The sequence below is a fragment of the Mercenaria mercenaria genome, chromosome 14 (genome assembly GCF_021730395.1).
Source record: "Mercenaria mercenaria strain notata chromosome 14, MADL_Memer_1, whole genome shotgun sequence".
Taxonomy (NCBI): domain Eukaryota; kingdom Metazoa; phylum Mollusca; class Bivalvia; order Venerida; family Veneridae; genus Mercenaria; species Mercenaria mercenaria.
In genome coordinates, this window is record NC_069374.1 from 47,329,644 (window position 1) to 47,355,201 (window position 25,558).

At 34.3% G+C, this 25,558-nt stretch overlaps 1 protein-coding gene across 5 annotated transcripts in view; it reads left to right on the plus strand.

Annotated features, from left to right (window-relative positions):
• The window catches only part of LOC123527443 (centrosomal protein of 104 kDa-like), a 52,313-nt gene that overhangs the window by 22,868 nt on the left and 3,887 nt on the right, over positions 1 to 25,558 (plus strand). For 2 of the 5 annotated variants that reach the window (XM_053523422.1, XM_053523421.1), the window contains 17 exons: positions 1,659 to 1,714; positions 2,431 to 2,586; positions 3,645 to 3,672; positions 4,960 to 5,068; positions 6,664 to 6,735; positions 10,839 to 10,925; positions 12,579 to 12,717; positions 14,735 to 14,899; positions 16,503 to 16,564; positions 17,210 to 17,282; positions 18,211 to 18,276; positions 19,158 to 19,285; positions 20,893 to 20,987; positions 21,734 to 21,873; positions 22,929 to 23,024; positions 23,601 to 23,648; positions 24,458 to 24,534. In XM_053523422.1, the coding sequence (XP_053379397.1) occupies positions 1,659 to 1,714; positions 2,431 to 2,586; positions 3,645 to 3,672; positions 4,960 to 5,068; positions 6,664 to 6,735; positions 10,839 to 10,925; positions 12,579 to 12,717; positions 14,735 to 14,899; positions 16,503 to 16,564; positions 17,210 to 17,282; positions 18,211 to 18,276; positions 19,158 to 19,285; positions 20,893 to 20,987; positions 21,734 to 21,873; positions 22,929 to 23,024; positions 23,601 to 23,648; positions 24,458 to 24,534 (1,597 nt within the window). The remainder of the gene's footprint in view (positions 1 to 1,658; positions 1,715 to 2,430; positions 2,587 to 3,644; positions 3,673 to 4,959; positions 5,069 to 6,663; positions 6,736 to 10,838; positions 10,926 to 12,578; positions 12,718 to 14,734; positions 14,900 to 16,502; positions 16,565 to 17,209; positions 17,283 to 18,210; positions 18,277 to 19,157; positions 19,286 to 20,892; positions 20,988 to 21,733; positions 21,874 to 22,928; positions 23,025 to 23,600; positions 23,649 to 24,457; positions 24,535 to 25,558) is intronic. The other 3 variants (XM_053523424.1, XM_053523423.1, XM_053523425.1) reach the window with 3 other exon arrangements.

The window sequence follows — 25,558 nt, forward strand, 5'->3', positions numbered from 1 at the left end:
ACGTTAAAGAACCAGACTGTCTATTCGCAAAGAGCTAGGCTAAGTTAGCCAGAGAGTCTGTATCTAAAAATTCTCTCTCTCTGTTCTTAGGGCTTTATCTCACTCTGTCCCTCTGGTCAGAACACTCTGTGTTGTACTAGTAGAGGATAAATATCACGCCCTGTGTGACTGCGTTTGTTATATGTTAAGCGCCTTTGAACATGTTTATCATGAAAAGGGCACTATATAAATCTGGTATAATAATAATAATACGCATCTGAACGACAAACAATGATTCTATTTAAGAGCAGATCACAAAATGGAATATATTATTTCGATTCTAACACGTTACCAAGGACTTTATAGTACATCCTTGACAGCATTCATTAAATATTTGCCCGTTTACATTGGTTTTTTTTCCAGTGCACCGCTATGTCGTTTAATGCTATGACGTTATAATTGTGACGTCAGAACAGTGAATTGTTGAATAATAATTCACTGTTTTCAGCCTTCTTTGTTTAATAAGAAGATAAATCAGATCGTGTTAGAATATTAGTCCATGTAAGCAGAATGTAACTCATGATTTCCATTTGGTTTTTGTATGTAAGTATGAACGTTACTTCTCTAAATTCTACTACATCACATATCATTATATGTTAACCCATATAATAAAACAGTTATTGACGCTTTAGCCATTGGATATGATGGGATATTCACCCAAGGAGGGCAATATTGATCACCTTGATTTATGTTGCACTCTTCCAGTGAATATCACATCATATCTAATGGATTGGCTATAGCCTCAGTCAATATTGCCCTCCTCCGATGAATATCACATCCTATCCAGTGGCTCAAGAGTCAATAATTGTATAATAATTTTCATTTCAAATGTGTTTCTTATGTCGACCCAATATACCTTGATCGTATTTTTATTTAAAATGAATTACGATGATCCGAGCTAAGCATAGAACATGACTGAAGTTACAGAATTTAAATTGGTATGGTTTGTTAAATAATGCCATGTTGTCATTTGAAAATATGAGCGGCGCCATGGGAAAACCAACATAGTGGGTTTGTGAACCAGCATGGATCCAGACCAGCCTGCGCATTCGCGCAGTCTGGTCAGGATCCATCCTGTTCGCTTTCAAAGCCTATAGCAATTAGAGAAACCATTAGCAAACAGCATGGATCCTGACCAGACTGCCCGGATGCGCAGGCTGGTCTGGATCCATGCTGGTCGCAAAGCCACTATGTTGGTTTTCTCGTGGCACAGCTCATACGTGTTTTGTACCAGAAAATCATCATTGAAATGTGTGTTGTGATGCTATGTAAAAGCATTTGTAATAGACTGTAATTTGATTAACAGTTTGAGTAATTTGCACTTCAGTACGAAATACATTTGAGCTGCACCATGAGAAAAGCAACACAGTGCATTTTGGACCAGCATGGATCCAGACCAGCCTGCACAGATGCGCAGACTGGTCTGGATACATGCTGGTCGCAAAGGCATTATGCTGGTTTTCTCGTGATGTGGCTCATTTGTTGTTCTAAAGCCATTTTAAGACAGTTAGCCTTTTGCCTCCACAGACATAATTGTTGTATTTCATAAACAAATGAATGCTAAAAGCAAAGGTTGTTTCCTTAATGATTTAAGCAGCGATTTTTTGTTCTTATTTCAGAGGAAAGATATGAATATGCCAAAAAGCTTAAACATACGATTGGTGAACTTCAGAAGGTAATATTTTATATGAAGGCAGTTCAGAGTTACCAAACCAGTAAAGTAAAAGATACGAAACAATAATTTCAGGACATTTTGTATAAAATCCTGAATTGTGAATTGATATATCAAGTGCCAGCATCATCTCTAGGGCAGAAGTTATGATGCATAAATTGACTGCTGGAGAAAAAGAATTTTAGCAGTCAAGAATATTACACTTAAAAACATGATTTGAAAAGCTTTCTTATATAAGTCAGAAATTTGTTCTACCTAGTGGTCCCTGTTCATGCCTGAAACCTTTCCCAGAGGGTTGCACATCCTCCATCAAAAGCTGGAAATGTCACCTTATGACCTTAACCTTTAGCCTGCTGGGGGGCAAGTGATTCTGCCTTTTCGACTAGTGCAGACCAAGATCAGCCTGCACATCGTGATCTGCACTGTTCGCCATTCAATCAGTATCTTTTTTGTTTAGCATCCCTTTTAACAGTTAATGGTATTGTCCAAATTGAAAGATGGACAAGTTCATTATAGAAATCTAGCATGGTAATGGGTTAAATATGATTTAAACTGTCAGTGTGACACTAAACTGAGCCCCAAAAAAAAGAAAACTCTGAAATTCACAGACAAGATTTTGATCCAGAATGCAACAGTCAATGCCACTATTAATGGTGAAGTTTAGAATGTGAAGTTGTTGATTCAAAGGATTAAACATCAAAACAATTCTTTACTTGAAGGTTGGAGAGAAGTTGGGTAAATATGAAGTGGAGAAGAGACAGGCTGTGGAGAATGAAGACTATGATAAGGCAAAACTGAAGAAAATACAAATGGATGAATACAGACTGCAAATATACAAAGATCTCAATGTTAAAGATTTACTCGAAACTACAGGGGTAAGTCTCAAGTGAAAGCAGATGTAAACTTGAACTACTTCTAAACACATTATTAGGCCATTTTGCTCTGTTGTGATGCACAGTCAAACCACTTAAAGACCACTTCTGGAAGTTCACAGTTATAAAGCTTGCTAATAAAGGCCACTGTTTTCTATTCCAGTTTATCCATCAATAGTGAACACTTTCTTTTTTAGCTCATCTAATTTTTTGAAAGAAAAAAAAATTGAGTTATTGTCATCACTTGATTGGCGTCAGCGTTGCCTGGTTAAGTTTTATGTTTAGGTTAGCTTTTTTCTCCTAAACTATCAAAGGTATTGCTTTGAAACTTAAAACACTTGTTCACCATCAATAGCTGACCCTGTACAGCAAGATACATAACTCCATCCTGCTTTTTGCAAGAATTATGGCTCCTTTTGGACTTAGAAAATATCAGATTTCTTGGTAAAGTTTTATGTTTAGGTCAACTTTCCCCCAAAACTATCAAAGCCATTGCTTTAAAACTTGCAACACTTGTTCACCATCATAAGCTGACCCTGTACATCAAGAAACATAACTCCATCCTGCTTTTTTTCAAGAATGATTGCCCCTTTTGGACTTAGAAAATTTCGGATTTATTGGTTAAGTTTTATGTTTAGGTAAACTTTTCTCCTAAACTATCAAAGCTATTGCTTTGAAACTTGCAGCAGTTGTTCACCATCATAAGCTGACTCTGTACATGAAGAAACATAACTCCATCCTGCTTTTTGCAAGAATTATGACCCTTTTTGGACTTAGAAAATCATCGGTAGGACAATTTTTCTATTATACAAATAAAAATCAGATGAGCATCAGCACCCTCAAGGCGGTGCTCTTGTTTTTGATATTATGACATGATTTTTACTGATAATGGAAGATGATCTATAAATGAATGATTGTATGGAAAGAAAATGATTTCTGTGTCAGGTGTAAGGTATTTAAGTGATCTGTTTTTACACTCTGTCCACAGCTTGTTTGTGTTATATGAATACTTGATTTAACACAGAGTCTGTTGTTAAGATTGCTTTTGTTTCATTTTTCAGTCAAGGCATCCACAGAAAATTGACCTTGGTAAGTGTATGTAACAATGATAAAATAATGAGAGAAAACAGTATAATTCAAGAATAGTGCCAGATTGTTGTTATATAGTTTCTACATTCAATGTAAAAATGATATATGAAATACATTATTTAAAGGAATATTCTAAGTACAAAATTTTCACCAGGTTGTCCGAAAAAATCTTGTTTAAGTGTCATCATTGTCATCAGTAGCTCTTTTATCCTTTCTGCAGTTAACATGCTGCAGTCAAGTCTGTGACCTACATATATTGGAAGTGACATTTTTTTGATATCATATATTCACATATCTAGTATTCAGATTACTGTGAAATCATTTAAATTCCCTGGCATGAAATTTCGTGCAAACGTGAAAAAGGACTGTTTCGCACGGGCTTTAATTCACGCATTTTCCATTTTAGAAATGAAGAAATAAATTAAAAAATAATAATAGCGCGGTCTTAAATTCGCGCATCGGTCCTAGCGCGAAGTACGCGAAAATTCATCCTACGTGAATAAAAATGATTCCACAGTACCTGTTGAGTTGTTGAGGAAAGGTTGATATATAGATAGAATAGTCAGTAACATAGATATCATATTTTAATCAAGTTTTGGGGCAAGAAAAAATATTTTTCCCTTTTGCCTGTCTAAAAGAAATGTCCCAAACTTAAAGGGCAAAGATTTAACATATGATACGAAATACCAAGAGAAAGACACAACAGCTTTTGTCACATACTGTAAAATCATTAATATTCGTGGGGGATTAATTTTTGTGGATTTCGTGGTTGAGTCAATCCACGAAATTTGACCCCAACTAACGTGTAAAATTCTCATTCATTTTATGTTCAAAAGTTGAAATCCACGAATTCATATCCCCATGAAATTGCCGTCTTAATAAAAACCACGAAATTTCATGCCCACGAAATTAAATGATTTTACAGTATATAGTTTGGAATCTTATATAACTGCTTGTAACAACTCCTTATTCAGCTGGTATATGTAAAGCCTGCTCTGGATGTTAAATACATGTACATGTCATCATAAGTGTTTGAATGGAAAGGTCATGAGTCTGATCACATGGTGTGACAGACTGATGTTTTCCAGCGTACAGTTTGTCTGAAGCCGTTAGTCCCACACCTCTGCTTTTGTACTTTACACGTGGAAGTTTCTTGTAAAGGAAAAGTAATGTACCAGTATGGATAATTTTGTGTAAGACAGTAAACCTAAAATGTACATAGAAAATCATGTATATAAAAAATTATATATATTAAGTGTCATTGTACTTGTAATTTGCATTTTCTAGAACCTACACGTGGACCAACTCCACCACGATTACTTGACCTACCTCGATCCAGTCCGAGCCCACCACCCAGGACTCCGTATGATGAACGAATAATTCCAGCAATGAAAAGGTATAATTATATTAGAGGTTGTTAGATCTCATTTTTGAGTGCAGTCATTCATTATTCATAATTTGTCCAAACTGTGACAGATTTCTTGTACAATTTTAGATATTCTTCTGATTAATTTTTTTTTTTTCCAACAGAGTGAAGCACTGTGAATCATTTCATTTCAAGGGCATAAAATTTCATGGTTTCAGAGAAAAGGACTGCTTTGTTCAGACATAAATTCATGGAGTACAAGTTTCAAAGATTGATTAACCTTTAGCCTGCTAAATTTCTAAAATGGACTGGTCTTCATTCAATAAGGGCAACAGCATTGAAGGGACGTCTCTGAATATTTACTGACTGAATAGGGAATATCGCAAACTATGATCATCCAGCACAGATGTACAGGCGGATCTTTGTCTGAAGTGGTTTCAAAGGCAGAATTATATGCTATTAGTATGCTAAAGATTATACATGTTTTTTTGTTTTGGGGTTGATTTTGTGAACTTCAGTATCCATGAAAATCAGTCCTCTTGGAATGATAATAATTCCACAGTATTTGTGTTTCGTGATTAAGTTGTGTTTTTAGACAACTTCTTTAATTTGTTTTTGAATTGAGTAACTCTAAAATGTGATGTGATTTAATTATTTTTCAGTTTATTAGAAAATGCTTTAAAAGATACTAGATTAAAAAGTAGTTTAAAGCATAAAGCTTGAAACCTTTTGAAATACTTGTAAAATTATAATTTTTTTTTGCATATTTTTATGACCCCGAAGAGAGGCATATTTAGTTTTCAACTGTCTGTCCGTTCGTTCCTCACAACGTTAACTTTTTGCATGAAGGCACTTTACTTGAGAACCACTGCACCCAGGACCTTCAAACTTCACATGCTGATAGTACTTATTGAGTACAGGACCCCTATTGACTTTGGGGTCACCAGGTCAAAGGTCAAGGTGCTGCGGGGGCATTTGTCACCATTAGTGACAGCTCTTGTTTTTTTTATCTTAAATGAGAATATTCAAGTTTACATTATCAAACCACTTGGCTGGAAGTTTTTGACAACAAATCTAAAGGCCCATGTTATATACTAAATTTTATTGTATAATTCGTGAAAAACCCTTGTTATGACATGTTTTGAGCAAATGAGTACAAATCAAAATGTTTCAAGCTTTGTATTATAGTATATATAGATGCCAGTTAAAGGAAACAGATAGTGGAGGCTTTAGGAATAACTAAGAACTAGGCTTGATTAGAAGAATAAAAGAAATGCTAGAATACTGTAGTGATACATGTAAAACAAATGATATTTGAAGTTTGAAGTTCTGTTTATCCTACACTCTGTCATAACATCTTTAACTATGACATTTTTGAAATTTTCAGCCTGGCATATTTTGATTATTATACGACAGACCCTATCCCCCCTTATAAGAATTTAATTCTATTTTTCATATTTTAGAATTTATGAAATGAAAAATTTTGTTAAGAGTTGAGCTAGATGTTTTCATTAGTGAGTGATTATGAATGAATAAAACACGGTGACAGACTGTATGATAAATGTTATATATGTATGCATTTTTAATTGTATGAAACTGTTATTTTGTTGTTCCTATTATATTAGCCAACGAGCCCTATCGCCTACAAGTCCGCGTGTAAGGACGCCATACGATGAACGACCTTTACCTATTCATAAGTGAGTAACTGCGGTGATGGTTGGTGCATGTGTTTTTGTGGCTATTTATAGCCTTACTGTGATTGGCTGGTGGAGAAATTGTACATTATGATGGAAGAGTGTCACTGCGTTTGACAAAGATTTCACAAAAATAATATTAACAATAACTTCCGTTTGCTTATACTATTTATACGTACTATACATACATTGTACTGTCCAATACTTATACGTATTAAACGGTTTGTATTAACAATGTATAGTGTAGATTTGTTGTCCTTTAACAAACCTTTATATGTGCATGTTGTCTTGTAATGCTAGCTTAAACCATAATATCATGCTGTGTTTTGTGTATCGTGTTACATCTTTTTTACAGATTAATAATGTATGTGTAATTAGTAATTCATTGACATATGTGTATGTGAGGTCAAATTTAAACATAAAATTTTCATAAAGAAAGAACGTACGTAAATAAAACTACATTACAAATAAAATAATGCAAATTTCTGTTATCTGTACCTTTATATAAAAATTCAAATGACATTTTTGATAATACAGTGCAACCTCTGTAGAGCCCTTTGGGAGATGCAAATATTGACCTCTGTTGAGAGGTTGTTGCTCTATAAAGGTTAAATTGATAGTAAATTGCAGGTGTGGGAAATTTTGATGATGCTGTTGTGGAAAAGTTTTTGCTGTAGAGAGGGCCGTTCTGTAGAGGTTGCACTGTACTATACATAGTATTTGACGCTCATTTCAGACAAATAGTAGATCTATTAAAGCAAATTTGAAAACCAGCCCATAAGGTACAAATCTCGGGTTAAAATCTCAGGAATCACTTACTTGCCTGCATGGATGAGTGGTTAGGGATGCTAATACAGAATCACTGGCCTCGTACTACTGTGGGTTACTGGTAAAGTCATGTTAAGAGCTGTTATCTGAACAGGCCATCCAGCTGGCATGAAGAAGATGATTTTTCTAGCCAGGTGCCTTTAGCAGTACCTGTAAGAGACTCTTTGGGCTTCTTCATCCAACAAAAACTGAAACAAAAATCTTCAAATTCCCTTTGCCGTATGCTGTGATAACATCTTAAAAGTTTGTACAAATTTTCTGCTTTGGTATAAATGACCTGTATCAGCATAACATGGTATGTCAGTAATTATAAATGCCCTTATAGTCAAGCAGAATCGATGTTGATAAAATAAGAATAAAAAAAGTACATACAAGAAACGATTTTAAAAATGTTCTGTGAGTTGGTTTGAACAAGGAGAGACTGTTTGGCATGCAAAGTACAGACCTCATTTTAAAGGCTATGGTATTAAGAGTAAATTCAAGGTCATTTTTCTTGTCTGTTCTGTAACTTTTTTATGCATCTGTGGATATTTAGATTTTTTGGCAGAAACATTCATCATAACAAGGCAACATGTCCCGATTAAGACCCATACACCTTTTAAGGTCAGGGTCACTCTTTGAGTCATTTTTCATGTTGGGTCTGTAACTCTTGTATGAATGGATAGAAAAATTATGTTTTGATAAATGTAGGCAGTCATTTCTCTTTTCCTGTCTAAAACTTTAGTATACACATTCTTTTGTCAGCTTGCCATTTCTCACAGTATCATATTTGTTTGTGCAATACAGTACAAATGGAGGCCTCCATGTCCTATGAATGCTTTTTTAGTTTTCAAGAAACAGCTAAGATGTCAATATTCAGAACATAACAATATTCACACAGTTTAGCTATTGCTGTACAAAGTCAATATGTTCTTGTAAAGTCTATATCTGAAGTCTTAAACATATAGCTTTTACTTGGGGCAGGCAACTTGATTCAATTTACTATCGAACATTTTGCTTCAAGACAAACAAAATTCAGCTTAAAATGATATTTTGTGTACGTCTTTTTGGGACGTGACTTGAAAATGTCTTTAAGATAACCAGAATTTTGAGAAAAGCAAGATAGAAATGTTGAATTTCTGCACTTTCTGTCTCACCTTTTTAAACAGAGGCTTATTTACTCTATGCACATATTCACAAACAAGTACGAAAATGTTATAAATGAAAGTAATAATAATCAAATAATGGTTTCAGATGATTGTTCTTTAGATGGCCAGTGAAGTAGGTTCAGTGAATGCATGATGGCATGATGGCTTGTATTTTATATACTCACTGTTCTTAAACTATTGCACACTGTTTTTCTCTGTCCAAATCTTTCATAGATTGTTTGAATTGAAATGTCTTAAAAAACTAAATCTAGCTACCGGTATAATACATTTACTTGAGTGGAGTTCAGTGTCAGGGTGTCTCAGACATGAATTTGGAATGTACTTGGCAGTTTTACGCTTACTGTCAAAATGACTTCAGTGTCAGAGAGACATGAATTTGGAATTTACTTGGCAGTTTTACGCTTACTGTCAAAATGACTTCAATGTCAGGGAGACATGAATTTGGAATGTACTTGGCAGTTTCAGGCTTACTGTCAAAATGACTTCAATGTCAGGGAGACATGAATTTGAAATGTATTTGGCAGTTTTATGCTTGCTGCTTAAATGGCAGCAAATAAATTTGGCAACAAAACGTCATAGCAATGATTATATGAGTGATTTGGGCAATGTATGAGTGGTACAGTCAATGACTTTTACTATGTTATTTAGAAACATTCCTTCCATAAAAACTGATGATGATAATGATGATGCTGTGTTCATTGAACATTTAATGTTTGTTATATAAAACTTGTGTAATTATATCATGTAGGCAAAAAAAATAATTATTTTTAATCATCCATACTGTCTGTAAATGATGTAACTCAAAAGAAAAGAGAATTTGATATATACTGTGAAATCAGATGGTTATTACCTAAGAAGAAGATTCACTTTTGCCAAAAAATGTCCTAAGAAGTTGAAAATGGATTGAATTCTTAGTTTTCTTTCATCCAGAAGAATATTTTTTTTATCAAACCATGCAGTATGTTACGGTTTATTCATTCACTGTTGATGGAAATACCTGTGATAATAAAAAAACATTTACTGGTATTGGAAGTTTTCAGTTATGAACCAAATTTTTGAAAAAAATCAGAAATTTTCAACATGGGCACAGCTGTGCACCTAAACCATTAAAATGACCATAGGTTCTCTGAAAGATGCTGGACTTGTGGTCAAATTATAATATACCCGGTAGTGTTTCTAAAATCGTTACTAAATTGACCGAAAACACAATATACAGCCCATTTCTCTAAAATTTGTGACTTCAGCAGTATTTAGAGACATTTTTGGAACAGAATAAAAAACTAAATTCAATTTAATTGATGATAAACATTCTGGTAGTCAGTTGTCAGAATTGCATAGACCATGTACGTCTTAAGTGAACCTTATACTTTATGTGGCTTAAATTTTATGTGGTTTTGACCAAATTGGCTAGGAATTTGCAAATTTCAAATTTAATTTAAGAAACGAACAGACTCAAATTGGTCCACTACAGATATTACTGATTTCACAGTAGAATTTTAATGTTCCTTTAATTTACAAGTGAATGGCTATCTTGGCACATTTTCATCTTTTTCAGGCACATTTCATTGGCATAGGAGTGATTACAAAGTTTGGGGTCGGGGGCCAAGGGAGCCATCATTTCACATCTGTCCATGTTTACCCTGAACAAAGAAAAAGTTAAAAACATACTCCAATCTTAAAAAATAATTACAATTTTACCAGTATTTTCTCTAAAAAAGTACTTTTTTCATATTTATTTACTTTCTTTTATGAGCATAAAGATTTGGGGAGGGGGGAGGGGGCAAAATGGTTGGGTTTTGGTGGGTGGGGAGCAAAGCACATGTTGCTCCCCCCCCCCCCCCCACACTCAGTGGATGGATTGGTTCCCTGCTCCTGTTTACCTGCTTGTATGTGTATTTCACAAATTTATTTTATTATTTTAAATTTAGTTTATATTTAATTATTCTGATAAATGCCCACATTTAAGTGGGGTTTTTGCTTTCACAAAGAATTGATACATTGTTAATAAAAATAAATTATTAAGAGATACACATACAGATGCTTGTCACCATAGAAACCATTCTGCTACTCTAACCATATATTTCTATCCACATGTATCATTCATATATCATACATTATCTTCACGAGCAGTAAAGAATCAGCACCAGTTGAAAGTAATCTCAACACGTCCCCGAAAACCCCGTACGACGAACGACCCCTTCCTGTGGCAAGAACAAAGTAAGTCAGTCCCGTTGTGCAATTTTATTTAAAAACAACCCTGTTGAAGACAAATATTTTGATTAAACAGCAGTTTGAACTGTAAATCTTTTTAAGTTTTGTGGTCATAAAATTTCAGGGTTTTGTCTTGAATGGCTTTATTTTGTCAACATGAAATTTACGAATTTCAGATAAAAAAAAAAAAAAAAAAAAAAAGAAATGCAAATAGTTATAGATGGGTATATGGCAGATAAAAGAATTGTTGGAAAAAAATATATTTTTTCAAAAAGTTTTTTATTTGAGCAAAATAAATTGGCACTCGGCAGTTAAAATTACTTGATATTTTCTTAATTTTCCAGCCATGAATTGATTCAATTTTTACGTTATAATTAAATCCGGAAAAATCAAAATATTTGTCTTCCATAGTGTGAGATACTTTGATTTAACACCCAGTTATTAAACATTTGGTATTTAATATGGTATCCCAATATGTTCATACTGATTGTTGTATTTCACCACAATAATAATTGATATTTTTTGTTGCAGTGTACATGATGTTAATATTTACGTTTTGGAAAAGAGACAGAATTCTAGATTTCTGAAAAGTTTGCTCTTATTATAGAATGCATGCTATGTTAACAACAAACTCAGACAAATGCATGACAGTGTAGCATGTTGCTTTTCTAATACAGCTTATAGTATTTCATAATCTTTATATCACCGCACAATGCGTATTTTCATCATATGCTTTCAGTCAGTTGTCTTGTCAGTTTAAAATGAAAAATTCACAGTTTTCTTGCTTGAATTTGTTGTTTATTTTGTTGGTTTATTAAATCTTTTGAGTGTGTGTTGTTTTTTTTTTTTTTTTCTTTTTTTTCCACTTAACAAGTCTTGAAAAATACTAACTTGTCATTTTTCTCACCTGGTTGAAATAAACAGTTTAATTTTTGAGATCGAATTGAAATGAAAGTAAAACAAAAACAGATATAATTATGGAGACCTTGTAAAATGTTTAAATTCACTTGTTGTAAGCTGTATACAATAGGTAGTGCCATTATTGAGAACAATGAAAACAACTGAACGCATGACAGACTTTGAGGTTTATATTGTAGAAATAAACAATCTTAAATAGTACATGATTATTTTTTAGTAAAATATGACCGTGCACAGTTTTCAATGGATATTATATGGCAGGTTTTCATATTTCTATAATAGTACTAACTTTTCATGATTTTGTAGTGGTCTTTAAGTCTGTCTGCATTGTTTATTGGTTCATATCAGATAAATTATGGCCATATTATGTATGTTTACATTATAGTTATACAAATTATTAATTTGCCATATCAAAAAATGTGTACTGTAACAGCGTCTGAAGAAAAATAATTCAGCCACACCATGAGAAAACCAACATAGTGCACTGGCGACCAGCATGGATCAAAACCGGCCTGCACATCCGCACAGTCTGGTCAGAATACATACTGTTTGCTAATAGTTTCCCTAATTGCAATAGGGTTTGAAAGCAAACAGTATGAATCTGGACTAGACTGCACGGATGTACAGGCTTGTATGGATCCATGCTGGTCGCAAATGAACCATGTTGGTTTTCTCATGGTGTGGCTCATGTGTTTTTATTGTTTTATCTGTGTTAAAGCACATGTTGGCTGTGTTTTACAGACCCTCTGTGGTGGAAGAGGAACCCGTGGAGCCACCTCCGGACTCTGCCGGTGGAGGTATAACCGGGGAAGCAGAACCATTGTCCGAGAAGGATATGAGGGAGGCTTCTGCTGCCGTAGATGTCTTTGGAGAACCTCTGGTTAGTATGCCTCATGTTGTTATGTTTAGAAAAGAAGTCAAGTTTTTAGCTCGACTGATCAAAAAGTAGTGAGAGCGCAGGATTGTTCAACCAGGCAGTACCATCGTTGGTATTACACCTTGGTTTAATTTTTGCATACCCTGAAATCCCAAAAATAAGCTGGTTTTGAAAATAAACCAGTCTTAAAAATAAGCCACCATTTCACTACAGGCAAAAAGGGCTCGTAAACAAGCCACGCTAAAAAATAAGCCGTTCAGTTTTTTTGTATCAGTAAAAGTATCAATGACTTTATTCGGACACTATATAGCAAAAGTTACTAACGCATATATAGCGATTTATTTCCACATATAGCAATAAAACATACTTTGTAATAAAAATACTTAAAACTTTGCAATCCAAGACAAAATAAAATTTTAAAAGCAATTAAATTCCTGTCTCAGACACTTTTTGTCACGTCAGCTCTACTAATTAATATGACTGGTCTTTATAACACAATGCAGTGTTTATTACGTATTGTGTAAGTTACTCATACCCACTGGCCGATTAATTAAGTCATAGGTGTATTTGTTTGTTAGGCTAGACAAAAGTTTTAAATCTGTAACTATCTGTTAGCATTGGATTATTTTCATTAAGAAATTGTAACAAAACTGTTTTGTCAGAAGTATATTATTTACCAGCATAGCTGGTTTTACTAAAACGGAAAATATATGACATCCATATTTTCAGTATTTCGGTACTCAAAAATACGTTGGTTTTTAATTCGTTACTGAATATATGTACTCAAAAGTTTGCCGGACTCACAAATAAGCCAGTCTCTATAATAAGCCACCAAATCCTTATGAAAATTTAAAATAAGCTTAGGCTTATTTTCGGGATTTCAGGGCAGTAGTCATCAAACCTGATGAATTATTCAGGATAAATAACTTGGTTGTATTTAATTAGAAAAATAACCTATTTTCTGCTCAGAAAATTTTGTTGAATTTTTATATGCTACTAACTGTCAAGCAGTATCTCAGTAACATCTATATGTATTGAAATGAAACTTAACCCTCACCATGCCAGACACGACTGATGCTGCCTTTGCAATCCGTGTAGATCATGATCAGCCTGAACATCCACGCAGTCTGATCATGATCTGCACTGTTCCCTATTCAGTCAGTATCTTTTTTGGCCTGTACCCCTTTTAACAGTTAATGGTACTGTCCAAATTTGAAGATGGACAAGTTCATTATAGAAATTTAGCAGGGTAAGGTTTAAAACGTTAGACTTACTGATATAACGAAGTTAGTTTCAAATTATTGCCACTTATTGACACAAAATTTAGCTGAAGTTTTTGTGTTCAAGTTGATATAATTGCTATAATAAACTTTAAATTTGTTAGAAATTGTAATAAAATAACTCTGTTACAAAAGTCTTTCCAAGCTGTGGTCCTTGTTAAACTAAGAAGCTGTCAGAAAGTTCAGTGCACTGTCTTAAGGAAAACTCCTTTTGATTTTTTCAAGAACTCAATGCTGGTTTAACACTGTAAAATCAGAAACATCTGTGAGTGATTAATTTTTGCCATTTTTAATTACTTTTCAGGGAAATATCTGTGGACTAAATGAAGAGTAAACCTTTATGATAATCATTCCGTTTGTAAGAAATCTTGGTTTACCAGCCTCCAAAGTAACAAAACAAGAGTTTGGAGGCCAGTCTATGAAATGCAGCCATAACTTCAACAATTGTAAGGTAGTGGACCCATAATGATAATTGGCAATTTCTGTTCCTTTACGAATTCTCCATTTGTGATTTCAGCATTCTTCAGTAACTGCTATAATGAAAAGTAATTTCTGGTATGGCTGAAGGTCATGCAGAATTCACATACAGAAATTGTTGCTTGTCATTACTGTATACAGGTCCGCTACCTTAAACCTGTGATTAGAATAAACCAGTCAGATGCTGGAGATTAATAGACTGGTCTCCCAACTCCAGTTTTCTAATCTCAGACCAAGAACTCAATTCTTGCGATCCATTACAGGTATCCAAAGCCTACTCTAAGACCTGGTCATACAGAGAAGATGCTCTGTTAGCAGTTTACAAACAGATGCAGGAGCTGTCAACCGGGAGTAAAGACGATGCTCGTACCATGCTGCGTGCATCCCTCTTCCTTATCAAGAAAGCAATAGCAGACAAAGTTTATGCTGTAAGTGATTTCTTGGAACTTCTCTGTGATATATGACCTTTTTCTTTCAATTTGCTGTAAAACCCAACTCATTTGTTTGATTCTCAGCCCTTTTTTTCAGTAAAAAATACATGAAAAAAATAGCATTTCGCATCCAAAGTGTAATATTAGTGATTTTAAGATTTACAGACACAGTCAAACCTGTATTAATTAGCCAGTAAAAGGAATTATCTAAATTGGCTGCTAAATTGAGGTTGAAGAAATGCAAATTAGATCCATAATTATATATAGTCATGACTTACAACTGACATTTTATATTAGTTAGTTTTCAATACAGCTAAGGCCATAGTCATCAGAGTCTGAAATTTAGAATTAAGAAAGGCAAAATTCTAATAAAAGATTCACCTAGAATTTGGCGGAGATGTTTGTTGGTGCTGTATAATGCACTTTCATGCAAAGTTTCATCACAGTTTGTGCTTATCTAACAGCGACTTAGCAAAATGGATATTGAGCATCTTAACATTTAACCTGTTGGCGGCATGTTTTTCTGCCTTTTGCGACCAGTGCAGACCAAGATCAGCCTGCACTGGTCTGCACTGTTTGCTATTCAGTTAGTAAATTTTCAGTGAACACCCCTTTGAATGAGAAGTGGTACTGCCCAAATTGAATGATGGACCAGTCCATTTTAGAAATTTAGCAGACTGAGGGTTAAAGTTGTATGTTTCAGACTTCAAACTGATGAATATTGGCCCTCATGACCTTAATCATGATTAATCAACTAGAGTTACTCGGCAGTTTTTGTAATGATTATTTGAGCCATGCCATGAGAAAACCAACATAGTGGCTTTGCGACAAGCATGGATCCAGATCAGCTGCGCAGTCAAGTTCCATGCTGTTCGCTTTCAAAGCCTATTGCAATTATAGAAACCGTTCCCGAACAGCATGGATCCTGACCAGACTGCACAGATGAGCAGGCTGGTCTGGATCCATGCTGGTCGCAAAGCCACTATGTTGGTTTTCTCATGGCGTGGCTCATTTTACAAGGACAACTTTTACTTATTCTAGATACTAGAAAAGATAACCATTGCTATTGTAAGGATTTTTGCAAAAGTTTTGCTACTGTAGATATTGTATTAAGAGATCATACAACTGACTGCCAAAAAGGTGTTCTTTTTATAGAATGGTCTCTTAACAATTAAGAGTTTGTTAAACTCAAAATGGCAATATGTTGAACTCTAAAAATACCGTAACAAGTATTGTTCAAAATTTGTTCAGTTTGGCGAATACTTCTTACTGACCATTGAAATTATTTGCTGTACTATTAGAAAGGTTAATTATATACATGTGCACAAACCTATCTGCTAATTAGATGAGTGTGATTGTTTTGTACACAGTTGTTTAATGGATACTTTTGAAGATATTTTTATCTGCATGGGCCAGTTTTATGTGACCCTTGGTTGCGTTATGAAAAAGTCATTTAATGGGATATATTAATGTAGTAAAATCATTTAGGCAAGAATTTATCAGGTCATTTCATAGAAAAGTCACTTAATACAGGTAGTCACATGTGTGTTGACAGTATTAAGTTTTTGTTGGAAGGATAAAATGACTGTTACTATTTCAGGTGTTCAAAGCTGGTTTAATGTTGCTGAAGATGATACTCACTGAATTCATAAACAAACACAAGTATGTTTTACATTATATATACTTCTGTAAACATATCTAGCGCTGTTGGCAACTTTTCAAGATTTTATAATGATTAGCGAAGGCATGATTTAGCCTTGCTCCCATGTTTTTAGAGTCCTTTTCTACCAGGCTTTTACATAGATGACCAACAATTTTTGGAAAATTTAAATTAAAAGCAGTGCTGAATAAATGGGAAAGAATTTTTTTTGATGAATGAATATGCAGTATGCTCAGATTTATTGACAGGTTTTATTTCATTTGCGTCTTGCACATACAAAACTGAAAAACTGCTTCATCTTCTGTATAAGATAATGTTTGATGATTATACCGGTAAAGTAAAAACAGGTGCTGAATGACATGGGGAATGAATTTTGGGTAAATGAATACACAATATCCTTAGATAGATTTCAGGGCTTCCTTCATTTTCATCTTGCACAAATAAAACCAAACAAAAAACAAACAAAATGCTTAACTACTGCAGCTAGAGACACATGTAGGAATGTAGGTTTTTTTAGCTTGACTATTAATATTCATGAAAAGTTTTAATTCATGTTAAGCACTATACCTAAATTTAAGTGGAAATGAAAACACCATGATTGATATTATCAAATCAACAGTAGGTGTGTACATGTGTATTTATTTCAGACTTGGAAAACAAGATACAATAACCACTGTGGAGAGAACTTTGCCAAATTTACTGCACAAAAGTGGAGATACTGTAAGTATAAGAAATGCATGGTATATTGCAGTATACTGACATTGACCTGCTAGTGGCAAGTGATTCTGCCTTTGCGACCAGTTCAGACCAAGATCAGCCAGCATGTAGATGGAGTCTGATCATGGTCTGCACTGTTTGCTATTCAGTCAGTAAATTTTTAGTGAACACTTCTTTGAATAATAAGTGGTACTGCACAAACTGAATGATGAACCAGTCCATTTTAGAAATTTAGCAAGATAAAGGTTTAAACAGTACTATCCTGTCCTCTACAAGTACAGTACAACCCCTTTAGAGTGACCCTCTCTTAAGCAAAAACCTCTCTATAACAACATCATCAGAATTTCCCTAAGCTGAAATATACTATCAAATTTACCTCTACAGAACAACAACCTCTACATGACACAACAGTCAATATTTGTATCTCCCAAAGGGTGTTGCTCTACAGAGGTTGCACTGTATCTGACATCACTCCCACATGGATAAGAGGTGGAGAATATATGCTGGCAGAAGGGAAAAATATCTGCCTTGAAACATATTGTTTATGGGGGTTTATAATCACATTGACACAACTTTAGACTAAATGGCCTAAGTCCCTCGGAAATTATTTCAACCATGAGTGTGAACCTGGGTTTCTAACACGGACTTCCTGTAAGTCAGCTAGTTGGAGAATTCTACACCCCTACCATAGTGTCAAACCCAGATCAGTGAGTGACGAGTGATTTGTGGCCTTAACCCCTTGGCCAGGGAGTTCTCCTGAAATGTATAGTAACATTATAGTGAGTATTCTTGACAAATCATCAGATATGCTGTGTATAGAATTTTTCAGTAGAAAGGAAGTATAAACACAAGGGGAAGATTTCAGGATTATTGAACGTGGCTTCAGACATGGAAATTTTGTATTATCAAATTTTGATTATGATTTTTTTAGGCTGTAAGGAACCGAGATGATGCAAAGAATTTTGTCTATGAAATGGCGGAGTTTCCAAATGTGAAGGTAAATTATTTCAAACTGTCAGCTATTCAAGTTGTAGTGAGTCGTGAAACAGCAACTTGAGATTTCATTCATAATAATGCACATCAGTGTGCTGTCAAATGATGTTATTCTTTATAAAGTTATGAAATGATTTAGATTATGGTATACTTGTTTAAAAAGAATATACATGTATAAAAGTTCTTGTCTGTATAATTATACGATACCTTAATTTATCAGGTCTAGTTTCCTCGATTCCGACAGCTTTTTCAATCTTAAAACTTAGTACTTTTTCATATGATGTGGCGTAAAAAAAAGTAAAAAGTGTAGAAAACAATAATAACAAGAAAGAAAAAGAGAGTGGTAAGACTTGTTAGATTACCATCATTTTGTGTTAAAAATTCATTACACAGTTTAATTAATGTTATTGTATTCTACATAGGAAACATTCACTGGTAATAGTTTCTACAAATCAGTGCACAGTGTTTATGTTGTGAAATTTTCAAAAACATAAGTGAGCCACGCCATGAGAAAACCAACATAGTGGCTTTGCGACCAGCATGGATCCAGACCAGTCTGCGCATCTGCGCAGTCTGGTCAGGATCCATGCTGTTTGCTAACAGTCTTCTAATTACAATAGGCTTTGAAAGCGAACAGCATGGATCCTGACCAGATTGTGCGGATGTGCAGGCTGGTCTGGATCCATGCTGGTCGCAAACACACTACGTTGGTTTTTGCACGGCACGGCTCAATTATAAGCTGCAAGTCTAAATTTATTTTGCTTGTTTATTGTTCATAGTCCATCTTCTGTTGGTGCCTTTACTTTTACAAAGGTTCCTGGTTAGATGTTACCTTTGTACCCTGTAACTCAGTTAAGATGTTATATAGTATGCTGTTCATTACAGCCTACGATGGTAGTTCCTCATGAGTGTGTTAAGCCGTGGAAAGGCAATCCCGCACCTAGACTAGCTCAAAGCAGATCTGAAATTGTTGAAGCTCTGTATGAACAACTGGGAATTAAAGATTCCAAAAGGTATCGGTAACATTGATTTTAAATATATCATGTCCAAATTTGATATTTGAAAATATGACCAACGATAATTACAGAATAACAAAAGGTAATGGTCAATTTAAATTTCAAGAGGGTTGCTTTATGTTTATGAGTAATATGGCTTAATTTTGGTGTATGCTTATGATTGCTCACAAATTTGTTGAAATGAATTTAATAAACTGGCTCTCTCGAATAAAATAGTTTGCATCTCATCTCAGAATTTTTCAGATAATCTGAAAATCAATTTGATTATTTTTGTCGTGCCCACTTGCGGAAGCGAAGACATAGTTGTCCAAATGACTGTTTGGTGTATGTGCATCCGGATTTGTTTGTCCAGACCATAACTTTGACATGCATGGAGCAATTTTGTTTATATTTAGTATGAATGTTAACCTCAGTGAGACAGAGTGTTTTGCGCAAACCGCAGGTTCCTATCTAAAAAAGCAAGGTAACACTTGGAGGTCAAAGGTTAAATTCAATAATGACTGTCCGGAGCATTTCTTCTTCAGGCATTGAGGGATTTTGATGTAACTTGGCACAAATGTTCACAAACATATGACAGAGTGTCTTGTGCAAGTACCAGGACCCTAGATCTAAGGTCAAGGTCACACTTAGAGGTCAAAGGTCAGATACAAGAATGACTTTGTCCAGAGCATTTCTTTTTAATGCATGGAGGAATTTTGATGTAACTTGGTACAATTGTTCACCATCATGTGACGGAGTGTCATGGGCAAGAACCCAGAATTGCTTTCCTTTGTTGTTATTTTAAATAGCTTATATTGTCACTTTTTAATTACTGGTCATAGGGAAATCAAGACCACTTTTCCATAGTACAATATGCATGTTACATCCAATTTTGAGGTGTATTTACTGTATTCTACTAGTAAGGATTTTTGTGTTGACTTAGATTTTTTTAAAGATTTACTTCCCTTTGTTGTTACTATAAATAACTTATATTGTAACTTTTTGCAATCATTTTTCATTTGACATAAATGTTTGCCTCAATGAGACAGGGTGTCCTAGTCCTTTTAACAACTGGTGGGCTGGACATGTTGCACGTGGGCATCTGGTTTTTTACCTTTTGCCATGTTCGGAACCTTTTGTTAATGATCGGTGTTTATAAAGTGAAATATTTCTGTTACTATTAAAGCTGTTTACTGGAAACTTAATAAAAATTTTAACTATCAAAGTTTTCACCAGGAAAACAATCCCCATAGCTCTGATTTGTATTTTGACAGAGTTATGCCCTTTTTAACTTTGGCAAAGCCATAATTCAGAGTCAAGCACTGAGAAAAGTCGAGCAGGCTGTCTTACGGACAGCTCTTGTTATAAATGTTTATTCACTAGTCCTCAGAAATATAAATGAATTGAGATATTTTAGAAAAAAATCATTGATTCATCTTAGTTTTCAGAAATATCGAGAGCCTGTTGTAACATATAGTTTTCAAGTTATGAAATATTTGTGCTATGTCAAATAAAATCCAAATTTATATTGTTAATGATTTTAAACTACGAAAGTGGTATGTGAGTGTTGGCCTATCATACTGTATTTGTTTTTAAATGAAAGTTTCTGACTTAACTTTTTCCAGTGGTTTGACGGTAGACAATATTATGAATTTCTGTGTGGTTGTGCTACAGCATCCGTCTGCTGATGTTAGACTGGTGGGAGAGAGAATAGTAAAAGGTATATACTGATTTATTTAACACATCCATAACTAAAACAAATTGCAAATTGTTAAAAACATAATATATTGCATGTTATCTCGATTTTTTTGCAGGGCAGCCCAGTCTGGACCTCCACTGGGCCTCAGAAAGTTGTAGTCACTTTTTGACAGAAATTGCCAAATGCTGAATTCCTGAAAATTGGCCACTTTTAATGAAATTCTTGTAGCCGCTTTCAGAAATCTGTAGCCTGTTCTTTAAATTTGTAGCATTTGGCTATATTGGCGAATGGCAGCAGAGGCCCTGCATCTTAGTAAGCTTGTGAACTTAATGTGATAGTGGTTTTTTAAGAAGAAAAATTACCATGATGGAAGAAAAGGAGAGCTTCATATCTATGACACACGTAATGTCTGAATTCCACATGAGCAGCACCACGAGAAGACCAACATAGAGCATTTGCGACAAGCATGGATCCAGAACAGCCTGCGCAGTCTGGTCAGGATCCAAGCTGGTGGATTTCAAAGCCTATTGCTATTAGAAAAACCATTAGCAAACAGCATTGATCCTGATCAAACTGGGCAGATGTGCACACTGGTCTGGATCCATGATGGTTGCAAATGTATTGTGTTGGTTTTCTCATGGTGTAGCTCAAATTTTATCATTATCATTTCTTGTCCATTACTGTAGTCAAATAGCATCCACTACCTTAAACTCATTTCTGACAAAAGTTTTGTCAGGTGTTTGAAACATCGTCAATTGTATTTGCAGCATTATACAAGGAAGTTGGTCAGCCAGTGAAAGATTATTTACCAGTTGACGACGAGAAAACACGTAAAAACACTATGTGGAGATTATTGTTCGAATACTTTGACCAGGTAGATGGCAAACCAAGCAAATCTGATATTAAGGTAAGACAAGGCTGCTTTTGTTACATTTGAAAATGTCAAACAGTGATTTTATTATTGAATAAAATTATTGTTTGGAGTAAGATAGATAATATAAGCAACAGCATCTGCAGTAATTGAGCCGTGCCATGAGAAAACTAACATAGTGGGTTTGCGACCATCATGGATCCAGACCAGCCTGCGCATCAGCCCAGTCTGGTCAGGATCCATGCTGTTCGCTATTAGTTTCTCTTATTCCGTTAGGCTTTGAAAGCTAACAGCATGGATCCTGACCAGACTGCGCGGATGTGCAGGCTGGTCTGGATCCATGCTGGTCGCAAAGCCACTATGTTGGTTTTCTCATGGCGCAGCTCAAATATAGTTTCAGATTCATACTGGTTTGTTCCGTCCCATTGTAGTAGCATTATATTTTAACGATAGATCATATTTCCGTCAGATTGTACAAATAAAGGTATATTGACTCCCAAATGAGATTGATAATCTTAAAATAGGAAAAACTCAGATGATCTTAAAATAGGAAATTGACTATGATAGGTATCTAAAAATAGGAAGTAGATGGTGACATTATATCAAAGAAGCACATTAGCTGTGATTATCTTGAAATAGGAAATTGACTGTGGCTGATTGGTTATCTTGAATAGGAAATAGACTTGGATACTTAAACATCTAAGATGCTCAAAGACGACCTTTTGAATGTCGGAAATTTGCAAACTGTTTGGTTTAATTTGTGTTCAGTTTTTTTGAAAACTAAGAGAAGATTCTATAATGGTACAGTTTTTTTTTATATATGCCTGTCTCTGAAAAGTGGGGCGTATTATGTGAACATAACCACCAAAATAGCCGCAGGTACTCTTAGATCATGGCCCTTGATTTACTCGAAAAACTTGTCTTATGGCCCTTAAATTAGGCTTAAGTTGATAACGGGCATATTTTGTGACAGTCTGGCACTCTCGTTTGGGAATCAGTTTTCATCTGAATTAAAACATTTGTACAGTGATGTGGAAAATAATTTTTTTCAGATTTTATATTCTCTTCAATCATTTCTTTACTTTTCATAGAGAAAGAAGGCAGAAGAAGAGAGTCGGAAGCAGCAGGAGATTGAAGGTTTACAACGTCAGTTGCAACAGCTTAAAGATATGGCCTCTGGAAAGGCTGTAAGTTTTTCCTGTGAAAAAGATGTCTGTTACTTGTAGAGAAGATTTTTTTTTACTTGAAGAGAAGGTGTCTGTTACTTGTGGTGAACAAAACAGTACTGGTAGAGAACATAGGAAAAGTGGTTTTGTTAGCTTGCTGTTGTTAACATAAGTTTGTAATAAATTTGTTTATTTGAAAGAAAAAAATCAGATAGCATTTGAAATCCAACTGAGTTTTCATTTTGTGAGTCTTCAGTTAACTGATATGATTTCTTATGTCATTTCTTAAAAAAAAGGATACATTTTGGTATACACATACTGAATGATCTGCCAGTCAATAATCAAAACCCAAAGACTTGAGAGCCCAATAGTTTTGGCTATTGAGCTGCGAGTCGTTAAATAGATGTTTTATTTATATGAAACCAGATATTTGTTTTTACAGTTTTTACAGTTTTATTTCATTGTTTGTACTACTAGGCCAGCAAACATGCGTTGAATCTGATCAGTCATGTAGCACATAATACTATTGAATGGCAATTCATATATTTAAAGATATGTCTTGTACATGTTTTTTTTTTTTTTTTTTTTTTTCTACAGCCTGTAGACGAGAATGCATTAAAGTCAGAACCTAAAAGAAGCATCAAGGTATGTGTCACTGTTTTGGTCTTAAGAGATGGAAAGTTTCATTTTGGATTAATTTTCACTATGCTGTAAAATTATTTAATTTTATGTACATGAAATTTTGTATATTTTATGGGTTTAGCCAGAGCTGCTCTTTCGTAAAACTCACAGATTTTGACCTTTGAACATAAAATAAATGAGACATTTTCTTGTTCGTTAGGATTTTAATTTCAAGGACTTGGTCAACCACGAAAACGACCGCAGTTATTTTCAGCAGTATTTGCTAACGTGAATATGCTATGAATGTTGCAGGACTGTATGCTTCACAAGTTGGCATATTGGTCACCGGTATATGGCAAATACTCTTAACATGTGCATCAGATTCCATTCCAGATATAGCAAACTTTCTGACAGACGAATATATCTGATGTACAGTATATGTTATATCAAACTATGTTAATTTTGAAGGCCATAAGCAATAATATTCCTGTGTTGTTGTTGTTGTTTTTTTAAAGAGATTTCCTATTCTTCATATAATGTTTTGACAGAAGAACAAATCCAGTACTTCCTGTTTTCTTACTTGAACAGATATCTGAAACTGGACTAGTCATACTGGAATAATTTCCATTACATTGGACTTGGCATACCTTTATGTTATCTGAAAGATAACCCATTACATTTGACTTTTCCTTCCAGAGCATTTTACCTGAAATAACATCCATTACATTGGACTTACCATACCTGGACATTTTATGTAAAATATGATGTCAGTATATATAAGATATGAGGTACTATGAATTAGTATATGAGAAGTTATATTTATTTATTTACAGAAACCAGGAAAAGCAGCACCAAAACCCAAACCAAAACCAGAGCCAGATGATGATGCCTCTGTCTACAATATGGATAAGTAGGTTCTTTACTGTTCACTTACCCTGTCCAAGGCGTGTTTAAAGATGGTGGACCTGTGACAACAATTGGCTGTTTCCAGTTGGTTAAATATTAGTGTGCAATTATTTTCCTGGCTGGTATGGAATGTCCTGTGCTATTATGAGCTACATTAAAGCCAGAGAATTGTGAAATAAAATACTACAAGAAGTTTGAACTATAAGGAAATTATATCATCACAGGTCCACTACTTTTAATTGGTGCACTTGGTCAGAAATTGGTTTAAATAAAAATTCAGAATGCTACATTTTCTACCTTCATTAGATTTATTTTTCAGGCATGAACCTTTAGGGCATGGTACTAAACAGTTCGTGTAATTACATGTATTTTTTATATCTGCACATGTCACTATGACAGTGACATTTCTGACTGTGTTCTATGTTCAGTAGTTCTCAGCTTGTTTGTAAAATTTCATCTCTTCAGATGAATTACAGTAAAAATGTAATACGATAAATTGCATGTTTTGAACTCTTCTTAAAAGAATGGTTATATACATATCTGTATGTATTATTATTTTATTATATTATTATTTTAGCCGAGTTCAGTCCAAATCTGGATTGAAATTTGACAATGTGTGATTTCAGTCCAAATCTGGATTAAAAGTTGGGTGATTTTAGTCCAAATCTGGATTGAAATTTGGATGATTTCAGTCCAAACCTGGATTAAAAGTTGGGTGATTTTAGTTCAAATCTGGATTGAAATTTGTGTGATTTCAGTCCAGATCTAGACTGAAAGTAAATTAAAGATTTTTTGAGTATACTGGATTAAAAAAAAAGATGATTTATGTACAAAACTGGATTGAAATAGGGGTGATTTTAAAAAAAATCATATTCTTTAAAAACTAACTTAAAACAAATCTTTTGATTTTTTTATGATAGTGAATATTTTTATACAGATATATATTCAGGTGTTATGATCAATGCAGTATAGATATATTTTGGCACATGTATATTTCAGTACATGTATATTTCAGCACATGTATATTT